Here is a 16754-nt window from a genome sequence, read left to right as displayed (position 1 = left end):
ACTTACCAGCTTTCCCCTTTGCTGCGCAGACCTGGTCTCTCTCAAGGTATACACATCCCCACAGACAGAGATCTCACGCCAGACCCCGGGCTGGGACTCCTCCGTGAAGCCGCCTCTTGGATGCATCACCAGGACGCCATTGGTCGTGAGCCCATCCATGTGGCCGTCGGGGTTTTTCCACTTCGCTGCCTTTTCCTGGAAAGCATACCACAGAAAAGATGATGTTCAACACAAAAAGGTTCTAGAATCTCTCCAAAATACTGGGTAAGGGCAGAGGGGAGGAAAGTGAGCAATTTTCATTCTCTATTTAAAGCCAATAATCAGAAGGCTAAAATATGCAATTAGTCTGAGAAAATGAAAGAAGTGTAAGAATAGATGAATGATTTATCACTGGAGACAGATTATATTTATTTTGGGCTTTTACAAAAGAAAACCTGATGTCTGGGCCTCTACCTCAGAGATTCTTTTTCAAACCACATTCCCCCCACCCCCACAACCCCACCAACCCCAGGTGATTTCAGGAATCCAGTACGTATTCAATTCTATTTGTGCGGTGCTTTCATCCTATTATCTAAAAATGTTTTGTATGAACTCATTATCAGGTAAGTACTAGAAGGTAGTGAAAATTTTTCATTCAACAAACAAAATTTCAAAATACATTAGGCCAACAGGTTGTGGCCACTGTATTTTGTTTTCATACGGATCAGTGTTTAAATCATCAAAGGTGGAAGGCACAAGCGACTGGATGTAACGGCAGACTGGACACCTGGCCATTCTTTCTTGGGGACAGAGCCAGATACTGTTCACAGGACTTGGGTAAATCTGATTAAGGTAAGCCACTTATGACTGGTTTAGGGGTGGGCATGTGACTGAGTTCTGACCAGTGAGAACTAAGTGAGTCTTCTGGGAAACTTCCTGTAAAGATTTTGTTGCTCTTTAAAAAGAGACCAGGAAGAAATACGGCCCTTGCTGCCCTTCTTCAGCAAGTTGTCAAGCTGCGGGGAGTGGGGAGGGTGTGGAAGTACAGGAGCCATCTCACTCACACCAGGACCTCATCTGAGGAAACTGGTGTGCCCAGAGGGCAAGATGGAATAAATCTGGCTCCCCTGACATTACAGAATCACTGGATCAACCAATCTTGCAGCTGGCCTTCCTGGGCATTTCTTGTAATATGGGATGACCCTTTTTTATTACCATGTAGGCCATCTTAAGAGAGCTTTTTTTCCCTTGCAAAAATACCTTGATTCAAAAAGGGACTATATTAAAACAGGATATACACTACAACTGTGGGTTTTTTATTTACATGGACAGTCTATGAAGAGAGATATTTTTAGTCTTTGTTTTAGTTTTGTTCTTTGTGATATCACGTCTGTAACTGCCAATATGGAACAAAGTAAACACTAACAAATTTTTGAATGAATAAATGAACATTTTCTTTTGAACCCCAATTATCTAGATCTGATCATTTGTTTTTCCTTCTGAAATAAATCCCCTTAAATCTACCATAAATACATTATATATGGTAATATACATACTTTTAAGAAGTCACTCTACATTTTATAGTTAATGGTCATTACTTGTTGTATTTGCCATATTATTTTCAGATTTTTAATAAGTTTTTCATGAAAACGAAAATTTCAAAAATCTAAAACCAGAAGCATTTTGCAAAGCAAATATTCTGGCCACAATTAAAGATTACATATATGATGATAATGGGTGTTTTTCTAGACACAATGTACTGATTAATAGTACTTACTCCAAGAAATATGTTTTTGGAAGAGTCAAATCCAGCTGCGAATATTCGTGCTGTGTAAGGTTCGTTCCTGTCACAGACTATCCTGCAGGCAAACCTAGATATGGTGCTCTGTGTAATCTGCGCTTCATCATTGTTCTGACTGCCAGAAATTGTGTCTGTAACGACGAAGTCGATAGGGCTTTCTGTTGATCTGCCCACCTAAATAAATAAAATTATACTCATGATCCACTCATATCCAAAAATATATCACCATATTCATCACATGAAATAAGTGTTCAGGATCCTTTAATATTCATTATCTCTACTAGGAAGGTTAGAATAAAAAAATCTTAAGTCTGCTCCTTCTCTTGTTTAAGGGAGATGTTATGGTAACCAACCATCAGATTTTAAATGTTAAGAAAAAAAACTCCATTTTCTATTCTGGAAGAAAATACATCTCACCCCAAACAGATGTATGATCAAGTAGAAAATTTATTACTGTCATAGAAAATCATTCCTTTTTCCCCTCTTGTATTTCCAAGTGAGAAAAAAAAAAAAAAAGATTCTAAAGGCAGCCAGCAAACTAAAGCCCTATTTCCCCTCCTCTTGCCAGGCTCCAGACTCCAGGGCCTGGTTTTTTACACTAAGTGAATCCACCTGTGACTCATGGCACAGCACACAGCCCTACCCCAGACTTGAGAGACCCACTGCATATTTCCCTTCCTCAATGTAAGTAAGAATGGTGTAAAATGCTATACAAGTCAGCCCAAAGCTTGAGATACAGTCATATGAAAGATTTAAAAATGCTGGTCAAACAGTTCAATTTTGAATTTTTAAAGAATGATCCTGGCAAAGTGTAAAAAGCTGACAATAATATTTTATTGGCTTACTTCCTTGGTAAGTTTAAATGCTGCCAGAAAGAATATACTTCATTAGCATGATCTTAAGAGTTCCAACAAAGCTTTTTCATATTCACTAAATCCAAATAAGACGGGTACTGCTGTGTCCTGGGAAGTATTTTTTACAGGTAAGGAATTCCTCATGACAAAATATTAAATTGTCTATGTAATGATGTTCTATGACTCTCTAACTAGGAAACAGTAATAAATGTTCTATATGCCAAAGATATGTCTTAAAATAATTTCTATGTAAACAATATCTTGTTAAACATGATATTAATGTTCTCTCCTAACAGCAGTGACTGATTCTGAAGCTGTCAGTGGAAGGAACACACAGAGCTCCAAGGCACACATATATATAAGGCCCCCAAATTCAATTTCCTAGGTATGTTTATCCTGATCTAAAAATTCTACCTAAAGCATAAGCATTGTGAAGAACAGACAACAGACATCTATTTTCTCTTTTTTTTTTTTTTAACAATGCTTAATTTCTTATCCTATTAAAATGTTCCTGGAATAAACTAAAACACCAGGTTCACTGAAACTTAAACAGATGCATTTATCCTAAACATATGGATTTCAGGTTTAGGAAACATACACCTTTTTACAAAGTGCAACATAAAATTTAGATTATATCTTTCTAAAGCTGCAGAATCTTCCCTCTGCTAGGTTCACTGAAAAGCTGGATGTGTAACTCAGAAGCTCTACTGATTCAGACTGCTCTGATTTTTTCAGGCTTTTCTTTTTTTTTAAACTACCCTCCTTAGCTACTTTCAAGTATATAATACAGTATTATTAACTATGATTACCATGCTGTATTATTACATACCCAGAACTTACTCATCTCACAGCTGGAAGCCTGCAGTGTCTGACCAGCATCTCCCAATCCTGCACCCCCCTGTAACTACCATTCTAATTTCCACTTTTATGATTCTGAATTATTTTCATATTTTACATATAAGTGATATTATACAACATTTGTCTTGCTGTTTGATTTCACTGTAGTTTTTTTAATTAGAAAAGTAACAGATACACTGCAAAATATTTTACAAATATAGGAAAGTACACAGGAGACTATGCCAAACTCAGGAACAAATCTGTCCTGAACCTCTATTCCATTGACGCTCAGGAGTAAAATGTGAAGAGTTCTAAAATTGGCAGGTCATCACACAAACCCCCGAGCTCTCACAAAGACACAGGCCATGACCTAATTTCTGTCACCTCCGTGGAAGAGGGCAAAGATTTCTCACGCTCTGTTAAAAGCTCAAAGCTAAAACCACACTCCAGCAGAATGTCACACAACTGTTCCTTGTCTACAGAGATTACTCTCTTCAAGAAAGGCCATCCCCCATGTATTAAATTAATGTCTTGATGAATTAACTGAAATTGCCTGTAAAACATGACATTTTATTCCAACTGGAACATACTGCTAGGATCAATTATTTCAAGTTGGGATACTTACCCAAGTGGTCATTTAATATTTGTTTATCAGTTCCCTTCCACTTAAATCTAACTTGTAGAGTGTTAGTATATTTCTATACTTTAGGACACAAACCTCATGTTGCCAGAGGCGGGGGGATGAGGCCACTGTCCTAATGAAAACTCACCCAATGAGGAAGACTTGGAGCCTGTCCTTTCTCTGACTGTTGGATCAATTCTACATTAAGGTTAGTCATGTGGACCAGCCATGATGTATTTGAACTCCATCTGATATTCATATAGTAGGCACAAGGAGAATTTTTGTCCCTGCTGCTGACTGATAGACACACACAGCATCATATGGCACTTCAATTGTGTACACATATGAGAAAAGTTTGGGTTTGCCTGGTTGTCAATCAAAGTCAGTACAGGTAAAATGGTATAGAAACACCTGAAAGGGCCTCCTTCATCTTCTCTAGACAAATCAATCCTACCTGTGCCCCTGCATCTGTAACCTTATTTTCTCACTTCCCTCCTATTACTAGGATGAGCTATTGCTGCTCCTATCCAGTCAGCCATCAAACATTCCAGAGCTTCTCAAATTATGGGACTGTGAGGCAAAGGACTAGCTTTTTGGTTTGCTTTTAACATTTCAACCTGTCACTTAATATCTTTTCAAAATATAACAAAAATCAGTATTAGAAAAATGATCATCCGCTTCGATGTTTCAGGAATGTCAAACCACTATTACAAGTTTCCAAATGCATTCCTTCTCAACTTCTTCACTTACCTCATCCTGGACGTTTGCTGCTTGGTTAAGCAGCCTGAATAGCACTGTTCTAGACTAGTCTCTCATCTTTAAGAATTGCTTTCCAACAAAGGAAAGCATTTTTAAACTAGAGCTCCATTTCTCTGATTCATTCTACTGGTAATACTTCCTGAAAAACTTGTCACTAGTTACTACCTCTGTTTCCTTCCTCATCCTGTAACCCATTCCTGAGCCTCTCCATCATCATGCTCTCAGCAGGCCTGGCTCCACTGAAACCCTGCTTGCTGACGTTTCCAGGACTTACACTCAGCATGTCCTGGTATATCTGTACCTAGTATTAGGTTGATGAAACCCTTCCAGGCTAGCTGGTAAACAGCCCCTTTCTCTTTCTGTTCTCTCCCCAGGTTATCTCATCAAATCCCATTTATTAGCCCCAAAGTCCTGGTATCTCTCTTTGCTTCAGACTAGCACATACAATCTCCATGTGGATGTCTAATAAGCATCTCAAATATGACATGTTTCCAGCAGAACCTGGGTCCTCTTCAAGCCCTAGGTTCCCCATGTCAGTGACTGGCACCCAGTTTGCTCAAGGTAAAAATCAATACCCACGAGTCACCCTTGATTCTTCAATTTCTCCACACTCATGTTTAACCTCGTGTAAATTCTGTCAGCTCTTCCTCCAAACACAGCGTCAGTCCTTCCACATTTCCCCACCCTAGCTCTAGTTGCCATCAGCTCGTTCTTGGTTTGCATCACCTCAGCCTCCAATCTTTCTCCCTGTTTTCACACTTGCCTCCTACATTCTTCTCTGGACAGTCCTTGGAGATATCTTAATCAAATAGAAGTAGAATTTTATCTCTTTCTTGTTAAAAAATCCTCCAACAGTTTCCCCAAAACTCCTAGAATAAAACCCAAACTCTTGGCCTAAAAGCCCCTTACCATCTTGGCCTCCGCCTACCTCTCTGAGTTCATCTCACACCACTTTCTTCGTCCTCTGCTCTGCTGTGGGGCCTTGGCACTGCTGTAGTGCTTGCTCCTCGGTGCCTCTCTGTCTACTCCAGGATGTAGGTTCCATGAGAGGGGAGCCTTAGCTGTCTACCTCCAGTGACTAGATGAGGATCTGACACACAGTAGGTGCTCAAGAAACAAAACTCATCAATGGAAGGTTATGACCTTGAACCTGGTGAGCCACATACACAAACATGCACACACATGTCCAATGTTTTAGGAGATAATTTTAAAACAGTCCCAACATTTTTTTCAACTACATAGATGCTAATGAAATGTTACTATCTAGAACTACTATAAACCAACTAAAAAACAAATAAAAAACCCCATCAAAATACAAGGCATTGCAGCACTTTGGTGTGAAGCATATAAAACTTAGGAACCAGAGGGGGAAATGACCACTAACACTGGTTTCAGGACCTGGCCAGTTTCCTTACCCCCACGATCAGAATGAATATGGCATCACTGCTTTCCCTTTTAGGGGCTCTGTAAAACACTTCATCACTGCCTTTGATTCCTTTTCTAAACTGTATTCTTCTTTATATTCTACTTTCTCAATACCTATGCTCATTTCTTGTTCCCTTTATTTACCCTTATTCTAGAAAATAATGACTAAGATCTTATTCTGACTATATTAACATATTTTATCAGTCTTAACTAATTTCTTAAATTTAGAGCTAGGTTTGACTTTTTCAGACAATAATATTTCTGACTTCTGAGCCTATTATCTGATTCCACTATTGGAAATGCAGCAAAAGGCCCTTTCTTGATTCATTCTGATGTTCTGCTTTTAAATGCTTAGTTAACCTACAAATCATTTCAATGGGTAGTGGCTAAAATCAACAGCCCTCAGCAACAAGGTCCATACTTGAGAAATATGAAGGCAATGGCAACCCACTCCAGCACTCTTGCCTGGAAAATCCCATGGGTGGAGAAGCCTGGTAGGCTGCAGTCCATGGGGTCACGAAGAGTCAGACACGACTGAGCAACTTCACTTTTCTGCATTGGAGAAGGAAATGGCAGCCCACTCCAGTGTTCTTGCCTGGAGAATCCCAGGGACGGGGGAGCCTGTTGGGCTGCCGTCTATGGGGTCGCACAGAGTCGGACACGACTGAAGTGACTTAGCAGCAGCAGCAGCAGTGCTTTTGCTCAGTGATTTCTTTCAGTGGTAGAATTTAGACACATAAACTTGTTAAAAGGAGGAAAACATTAAAACAAGCTTGATTTTTTTAGGGCCTTCTAAGAGCTGCTTAATTCTACTCAGATTAATCTGACATTAATCTCCAGTATGTCCAGTTAGTCTGCAAAAGGAATGAAATTATTTCAGTAAAAATAAATGAGTTATGTTTTCTTAATAAATCTATAAATTTTTGCTGAATTACCATGCCTTATTTACAGCAGTTGAGTAGGTATTACGTAGAGACTGGAGAACTGAGGAGACTTAAATCTGGGTTCTGCCACCAATGCTGTTTTTGCCCAATTAAGGTTAAGTTCTTTCTTTTCAAAGACACAAATTTCTCAGTTATAAAATTAAGAGGTTAGCATAGTAAAATTCGGTATTTCTCAGTTGGTCCATGAACCTCTGAGGGTCTTCAAGACCTTTTCAATGGGCCCAGGTCCTTGAAGCCAAAATTGGTTTTATAATAATATGAAGATGCTGACATTTGCTCTTTTGGTGACAAAGCAATGATGTGCTTTAGTAGGAATCAACAAACAATCCACTCAAAAAGCAGGCAGAGAACCTAAGTAGACATGTCTCCAAAGAAGTCATACAGATGGCCAAGAGGCACATGAAAAGATGTTCAACATTGCTAATGATTAGGTAAATGTAAATCATTTATCTACACTGAGATATCTCACGCCAGTCAAAATAGCTATCATCAAAAAATCCACAAACAATAAATGCTGGAGAGGGTATGGAGAAAAGCGAAACCTCCAGTATTGTTGGTGGGAATGCAAATTGTACAGCCACTATGGAGAAGAGTATGGGGGTTCCTTAAAAAACTAAAAATAGAGCTATTATATGACCCTGCAGTCTCACTCCTGGGTGTATATCCAGAGAAAAACATGGTCTGAAAGGATACATGCACCCCAGTGTTCACTGCAGCACTGGTTACAACAGATATGGAAGGAACTTAAATGCCTAGCAACAAGGAATTGGATAAAGAAGATGTAGTACATATATACAATGGAATATTGCTCAGCCATTAAGAATGAAATAATGCCATTGAGCAACATAGACGGACCTAGAGACTGTCATACTGAGTGAAGTAAGTCAGGCAGAGACATAAAAATATAGCATGCTATCAGTTATATGTGGAATCTAAAAAAATGATACAAATGAACTTGTTTACAAATAAGACTTAAAGAACAAACTCATGGTTACTAAGAGGGAAGGACGGGAGGGGAATGGATAGTTAACAAGTTTTGGATCAGCATGTACACACTGCTGTATTTAAAATGGATAAGCAACAAGGACCCACTGTATAGCACCGGGAACTGTCTTCAATGTTATGAGGCAGCTTGGATGGGAGGGGAATTTGGGGGAGAAAAGATGTATATATACACGAATGGGCTTAGTTGCTCAACTCCGTCTGACTCTTTGCAACCCCGTGGACTGTAGTCTGCCAGGCTCCTCTGTCCATGGGGATTCTCCAGGAAAGAATACTGGAGTGGGTTGCCATGCCCTCCTCCAGGGGATCTTCCCAACCCAGGAATCAAACCCAGGTTTCCTGCATTGCAGGTGGATTCTTTACCATCTGAGCCACCAGGGAGCCCATGTATATGTATATGTACGATTGAGTCCCTTTGCTGTCCACATGAAACTATCACAACATTGTTAAATGGCTATAATTCAATACAGCTGGTTCTAAAAGTCTCTGTTCTTGTTTTTAGAGTCTCTTTTTTACTGCACTGAGATCTGAGAATGTAGTCTTTACAATTTCTTTTTGCAATTTTAGAACTGTTTTCTTAGTCTTTTGAAAACCAACGAGGAATAATTTTAATATTATCTTCACCTTTTCCCCTTGGACATCACCAAACACTACTGTGCCAGGAGTTCTGACTATGTTTCAAAATGAAGAATCGAAGGAAAAATGTGGTAAAGATTTCCATGAAAAAAGAAAGATGTTACCTGAAACATATCCGTATCTTTATCATGTGTGTACTCAACCACCACAGTCTGATTCCTTGACAGAGTGTACGATATACTGTGTTGACCTTTGCAGCTGATAGCCTGATAGCGAAAGAAAAATATATAAAAATTCATTAACATTTCAGCAACTTATCACAACTCTGCTTAGAGTTGAGACATCACTCTATCAGCAAAACCCAGCACAAGCTAGTGGTTTCCTAAAGACCAGAGTCTGATCCTGCTATGCCCTGAATTACAGAAGAGTCCATATTGACAAGACTGGATTTACCAAATATTCATCCCTAATAGGAACAATATTTTACTTAAGTCAAATCAAAGTTAATTTACTAGTTTCCAAGCCCTGATTTAATCATAGCCCTAAAAAAATATATATACTTTCTCCATGTTACCTTAACTCAGTAATAGAATTTTTCAGACTAACATGATTTAAAATTTCTTAATTTATTTCACAATGAAACAGGTAACTCAATAACATTTTGTAATGGTATTTTTCCTACATGATAGGGATTATAATGAGAGTAAAACAATCATTGGAAAAAAGTAAATATTCTATTAAAACTTCCATATAATAATGTACTATTTTAGCCAATGATAATTATACTCTGATCTACATCTTATTTAAATCTTGTATAAACAGTTGCTTAATCCAGATAGTTTTTGAGTTAATAAAAAACGTAGCTAAGTTAGTTTCATCTAAGTTTCATCACCTCTTTTTAGACTAGACTAAACATAATATAGTCTTTGGTTCAGTGAATCTAGAAACCAATAATACAATATTGTTCTTTTTTCCTCCATAATGATATATTTTACTATATCCTAAGTTGTGGTCACATAGTTTTAAATTTCCAAATTAACAAAAGAAGTTTATTTAAATTCTACTCCAGATTATTTCAATTATACTGTCCATTCCACTTTACCCTAATTTATCTTCATTTCTAATGTTTTACATTAAATACAATAAACAAAACTTTAATAAGCCTATCTATTAAACATTTATTGAATGATCACACTGTATGAAGGCCAAGAAAGACTAAACATTTGGAAGTAGCTAGACATATATATAGCACATTAATGAAAATATACTCTGAACATTTACATTTAACTAATACAATTGCTTATAGTAATAAATAGTATAAGATTACAAATCAGCTTTGAAGTTAGCCTGGTTAACCTCATGGTTATTTAATCAGCTGCTCTCAAGAACGTCATCATTGAATTGATGCTTTGTTGTACATGCATCATGAAGATAATGCAAGTATTAGAAATAATAATTTATATATTTAATATATTAGGGATCTAAAAAAATACTTTTTAGATTACTCAACTCCAGTAATAAACCTTAAATTTTCATTGCTCAAAGTCACATGAAATCAGTAGTTATTGATATGTGACATTTTTTCAAAATCAAATTAATAAAGAACTATTTCCAATTAAGATAAGTGGATGTTTATAGTTAATTGAAAAAACCCACTTAAAATATTTTACTATGCTCAGAGTTACAAAATTGATAACCGGGGAGTAATTATTTATACACTAACTTATTTTAGGATTCCTTAAAAAGTATCTATTGCGTTTAAGTTTTCCATTTATAAGTACACCAACTCAACTTTTTTGGCACATATGCTACACAAAATAACTGTAGTCTGCAAATTATCTGCAAAAGAAGGAGTTTACAAACGCCAGAACAGAACGCCTTTTAAAAAGTTGGACATTTTTGTACGAGTAGCCTGCAAGTGAAGCTTCTCATGCTTGAAACGTCTTACCTTGAAATCGGTCTGAAGTTTGTATTCTATTCCTTAACATGCTGTAGTTTTAACATTTAAACATTTTTTACAAGTTTGCTGGGAAATCAATGCCCAGGAAGACCTGCTGTGCTCACCCCATGACCTAGTGCAGCTTCTGGGCCACTCTGGGAAGTCCTGGAAATAGGCATTTTACAGGCCCTAAGTTGCTTCTGGGCCCAGTTCTTCTAGAGTGTTTTATTCTAAAACTACTCCTGTGACCCAGAGTATCATAAGAGAGAATAAGGCTATTTATAGGGAGCATGAGCCCAGTGCCACTCCTGGAAACAGACCAAAACCAGGGGAACCAAAGATCTAGACCAGCCCCTGCCCGAGGGGACCCCAAGGCATTAAATGCTGATTCAGGACACCTTGAATGATGAGTCCATTTAAAGACAAACTACAACTTCAGACTTCCTCCAGTTTCCCAAGTGTGGCTATCAATGTGGATCACCAGTCTTAGGAAAAGTGAATGCTTTGAGCATAGGAAAACACATTTTCTGAGACTATTTAATTAAGAAAGTTTTAAACAAGAGCTCCGTTTTGGAAGTCTCTGGATTTAGGGAAGATGGAGAAATGGAAAAAGAGATCCTCCAAGGAGGAACAAGTCCTAGAAAGTGATGAACTCCCCACTGTGGTGGAGATGGCTGAGGAACTTCAGATCCCTGTGACCTACCTAAATCAGTTCCTGTCTGGCAGGGGTCTCCTTCGGTGAGTGCTAAGTGGGGAGGGGAGGCCTTCCTGCAAAGAGCCCCACCCAATAGGCTGTACCTATAGTGGGGAGAAGCATGGAGATAAGTTGGCCAGGACTTAAGTCCTGGAGAAATAAGTTGGAGATTTAAGCCAGGACTGAGGTTTGGAGCAAAAGGGGGCAGTCAAAAACCAGGCCACCTCTGGCCACCAGTGGGCCCCCCAGAAATAATGGAGAGCGTCCACTTGCCTTTGATGCCATGAATCAGGGCTCACATGATTTTGTCTGTGCATTCGAGTCTAGAGTTGGGCCAGACTTGGGGGTTTAAGAGAAGGTTAACAGAGGAGTTTAATAAACCTGGCATTAGTTTTTGCTTTCTCTCTGCATATGAAGCATTAAACTTTTCTGGGGTTAGAAAAGTACCAATTTCTCAGCAGTAATTTTAATATTTAAGATATGGCTCTCAGAGTTTCTAGAAAGTTACAGATTCACTGACTTGAATCAATCATTTCAGGTAGTTTGGAAATAAACATTTTCCCCAAGACACCGAGTTGCTTTGAGATCTATTTTTGAAATATCAGAAAGGAGAGTAGGTTAGGTTGGCCTTCTCTTGGCACTCAACAGAATTCAGTACAAACACAGTTACTGTAATATAAAGTGATTTCACTACACTCATTCAAACACAGAGACCAAGATCTTTAAAATGGTAAGGGGAACCAGCCTAACCAACCTGCCTGGCAGACAATACTGATCTGCCATATTCACTTTTCTATTGTGACGGGGAAGCAAGGTGGCTGACACCGTGTCAGCTTACTATCAGTGCCTCAAAGACAGGTCTGGTCTTCTGTGGTCTCCACCCCCAGCACTGAGAGCATGGCAGGCATTCAAGGGAGGTCAGATGAGTGAATGAACTGCTACAGATTTAAGATGACACTTGCAGTGTCTTTCCTTGTGTCTTCTCCACCTCTCCTTTACCTTTCACTAGCAAAGGTACTAACACTGACACACTCAGCTCAAATTTATTACGTGAGAATTTTTTTCAGGTTAAAAAATATCACAATTTGACAATTAAATATTAGACGATTACAGATCCAGAGAATAAAGGATTCCAACTTTATCCAGCTTAGGAAGTTAAGCAGTGCTCAGATGCCCAAACCATGGCCCTTTCTGAGTCAGAACTCTTTCTTCCCAGCTGAAGACCTTTACTTCTCGGGTTTACTCTACTTGTGTCCCAGGCTTGGCTCAGCTGAGTTATCTGCTGACATCCAGGCAACAGCTACAGTTGGTTTTCCTGGTTCAACTCCAACTGAATGACAGAGTCCTCCAAGCCTCCAGACTTTACAAAAAGGTTTTTTTTTTTTTTAAAAAAAAAAAACAACAACAACAACAAGGCTCACAATGTCTACAGAATTGTCTTCCTCTTATAAGCCCCTATATACATATATGGTGGTTTAGTCACTAAGTCATGTCCGACTCTTGCGACCCCATGGACTGTAGCCTGCCAGGCTCCTCTGTCCATGGGGTTCTCCAGGCAAGAATACTGGAGTAGGTTGCCATTTCCTTCTCCAGGGGATCTTCCTGACTGAGGGATTGAACCCAGGTCTCCTGCACTGCAGGCAGTTTCTTTACTGACTGAGCTACCAGGGAAGCCCTATATACAAGCCTTTACAAGTCACTTATAAAGATACGTGATGTTGAAGAAGACTCTTGAGAGTCCCTTGGACTACAAGGAGATCCAACCAGTCCATCCTAAAGGAGATCAGTCCTGAGTGTTCACTGGAAGGACTGATGTTGAAACTGAAACTCCAATATTTTGGCTACCTGATGCGAAGCAGTGACTCATTGGAAAAGACTCTGATGCTGGGAAAGATTGAGGGCAGGAGGAGAAGGGGATGACAGAGGATGAGATGCTTGCATGGTATCATGGACTCAATGGAGATGAATTTGAGTAGACTCCGCGAGATGGTGATAGACAGGGAGGCCTGGAGTGCTGTAGTCCATGGGGTTGCGAAGAATTGGACATGACTGAGTGACTGAACTGAACTGAATAAAGATATGTAATATGTAATGATATCAGAAAGGCAATTCTACAAGATGCCTAACAAGATGGATTCATGTATTCATGAAAGCTTAAAAGCTTTCAATCAATTTTTTAAAGTATAAGGGAAATAATCTAATCTTTTATTAAGAAGCAGTGGGATTGGTGTTCAATCACAAAGTAAAAGGGAGAAAGCCCAAAGAGAAACTAACTGGTTTCTAGAAAATACTAATTTATTAGAGTTACAATTTAGCCCATTTAATTCAAGCTTTATATGGCTTCTAAGTGAGACTTTATCAACTGTGTAGGGAGAGAAAATGATATTCATCACGGAGGCAAACATTGTTGGTTACCTACCTAATGCCTTTCACCCTGCTAGCTGAGCTGGCTGCTTACATAAAAGCCTGAAAATGAAAAGACTAGCTCCTCCAGTCTCCTCTAAAGCTAGCACATGGAAAGGTGACCCAATGCTGACCAATGGGACTTGTGAGAAATCTGCTGTGGAGTTCCTGGGTTGGGAGATGTCAAGAGAGAATTCTTTCCTTTTTCTGGTAATAGAAGAAATGAACAATGATTAAGGGATGGCTGGAGCTGAGATGGCCATCACTCAACATGAAAGGAAGTCCAAAAGACTCAGAGAAGCAAGCTGAGCCCTGACATCTTTGAGCTGAGCCAAATCTGAAACGTATCTGCCCCAGACTAGCTGTGAGAAAAATGAAGGGCTTTAGGGTGCTTTCGGTTGGGTATTTTGTTACTTGCAGTGTAAAGCATCATCGTTTAGCCCAAACTTTGTCTCCTCCTGGGTTTCCTAATTCAGTCAAGAGAGTAACCATATTCCAACCAATCATACTTAAAACCTTCATGTTGGGCCTTCCCTAGTGGTTCAGTAGTTAAGAATCTGCCTTGCAATGCAGGGAATGCAGTTTCGATCTCTGGCTGGGGAACTAAGATCCCCTGTGCTGTGGAACAATTAAGCCCATGTGCCACAAGAGTCCCTGTACCACAATGAAAGATCCTGGGTGTTGCACCTAAGACTCAATGCAATCAAATGTTAAAAAAAAAAAAGTTTTTTATGTCATCTCTCAGCCCTCTCTTGCCTCTGTTGTCCATATACAGTTAATTATTAGTGTCGCTGGAGGAGGAAATGGCAACCCACTCCAGTGCTCTTGCCTGGGAAATCCCATGGACAGAGGAGCCTGGCAGGCTACAGTCCACAGGGTCACAAAGAGTCGGACACGACTTAGCGACTAAACAATAACAAATTACCCTCATACCTAAAATTTAACCGTGAGTCAAAGGCAAGCTCACTGATTTTACTGCATGAAGGCACAGAAAAAATACAAAACAGAACAAACAATGTGCGACATTTCACTTTTTCTTCTCCAATACAAAGTAGCTGTTGGGCAACCAGTAATTGCAAAACTGATTTATTCCCCAAAGGAGTTTTACAACCAGCTCCTTTATAGCCCATAACTTTCTGCTTTGGAGATTGGTGGTATAATCTAATCCATTTTCTCTTGAAGCTGGGCTGCCCGTAGTCACTTACTTGACCAATGTAATGCAGCAGAAATGACAGATGACACTTGGAGGCTTGTAGCTTCCCCTTGTTGCCCTCAAACACTTGCTCTTGGCATTCTAAGCCACCACAGAAGACACCCAACTCCCTGGAGGCCACCACACTAGAGGAAGTGCAAGCTACGAGGAGAGTCCTGGAGACTGAAATGCCATATGATGGGGGAGAGGCCATGGAGAAGCAAGACCCAGACATGTGAGTGAAGCAACCACCCTGGAAACAGACCCTCTAGTTCCAGTTGACCCAGCACTTGCCTTGATCAGACACTGCTCACGTGAGCCCTTCCTAAATTCCTGACCCACAAAATTATGAACAAAATCAAATGGTTTTCGCTAAGCCAAGTGTTGCAGTAGTTAGCTATACAACTAATGGCAGCTGAGCCAATCTGTTTTCATGGCCTGCTGGGGCAAGAGCATCTTTTCTGTCTTATGTGACTTATCACATAAGGCATCAAGGTGATTTGTGTGTCCCAGGGCATGGGACAGGTATAGATAAGCACAGTGCCTTTACAGAGAACAGGGGTTGGGTTTCTGATGGCACCTTCAAAGGCTCCTGAGTACATATTAAGAGGTTGTTTGTGGCTATAACAAATATCTGTTTTTACTGTGATAATCGTCAGTTATCAGGTTAAAAGAAAGTGAGAGTCACACTGCACACAACACCATCACCCAGATGTCTGCGGGTGTCACTGGGGAAGCTACGATGTCCAACTCTGGCAAATCACACGTATTATGTACACAATGGGGCATGCCTTCCTCAACTAGAGTCAGCCGTATTCAAGGGAATGTGATGTGTGTGTGTGTGAATCTGGGTTTCCAATGAAATGAAATTCTCTTTCTTCAAATCCACAGCATACTTGTATTGCTGTATCTCAGAACCAAACGACCCAAGGGTTCAACAATCCCTTGTCGAGGCGTCCAGGATGCCGACTACTACAGAACTGATTACTGCTCTTTTGCCACACAGCGTCAGACTAAATCGAGTGAGTTTTTGAAAGCAGCAGCAGCCTCTATAGTTTCTCTTCTTGTGAATAGATAGATAATAATGTTTTTGCCTGCCAAAGCAGAGGGCCAGACACCAGGTGTGGCTTAGGCATTGCTGCTGCTGCTGCTAAGTTACTTCAGTCATGTCCAACTTTGTGTGACCCCATAGACAGCAGCCCACCAGGCTCCCCTGTCCCTGGGATTCTCCAGGCAAGAACACTGGAGTGGGTTGCCGTTTCCTTCTCCAATGCTTGAAAGTGGAAAGTGAAAGTGAAGTCACTCAGTCGTGTCTGACTCTTAGCGACCCCACGGACTGCAGCCTTCCAGGCTCCTCCGTCCATGGGATTTTCCAGGCAAGAGTACTGGAGTGGGATGCCATTGCCTTCTCCAGGCTTAGGCATTAAAGGAACCTTTTCCAGATAAATCTCAAGTTTTCATAGAGCTGCTCTGAAGAGCTCTGCACCATGTGTCCGAACTTGGTGCCATTCTGTGATGCTGTTCACCACACCCCGTCTTTCAGTTTCTAAGGAAACATCTCACAAAGAAGTTAGAGATGCTCTAACAACCCATCAGATGGGGACAAGCCTAAAAATGTCCTGAACAGTCTACTCATGGAGCCAGAGACCCATTTGTCTTTTGGGTCCCACCAAGAAACATAACATGAGCTTGTATTCTCTACAGCCTTCTAGATGATGTCCACAACT

At 39.9% G+C, this 16754-nt stretch overlaps 1 protein-coding gene across 2 annotated transcripts in view; it reads right to left on the bottom strand.

Annotated features, from left to right (window-relative positions):
- Window positions 1-16754, bottom strand: part of PELI2 (pellino E3 ubiquitin protein ligase family member 2) — a 200064-nt gene that overhangs the window by 17759 nt on the left and 165551 nt on the right. The window contains exons 3-5 of one of the 2 annotated variants that reach the window (XM_002690952.7): window positions 8964-9065; window positions 1757-1954; window positions 7-195 (exon numbers count right to left, since the gene is read on the bottom strand). In XM_002690952.7, the coding sequence (XP_002690998.1) occupies window positions 7-195; window positions 1757-1954; window positions 8964-9065 (489 nt within the window). The remainder of the gene's footprint in view (window positions 1-6; window positions 196-1756; window positions 1955-8963; window positions 9066-16754) is intronic. The other variant, XM_059890873.1, reaches the window with a different exon arrangement.

The sequence above is a fragment of the Bos taurus genome, chromosome 10 (genome assembly GCF_002263795.3).
Source record: "Bos taurus isolate L1 Dominette 01449 registration number 42190680 breed Hereford chromosome 10, ARS-UCD2.0, whole genome shotgun sequence".
Lineage (NCBI taxonomy): Eukaryota > Metazoa > Chordata > Mammalia > Artiodactyla > Bovidae > Bos > Bos taurus.
Note: the sequence above shows the minus strand (reverse complement) of the source record. Positions and strands in the feature narration are given on the sequence as shown.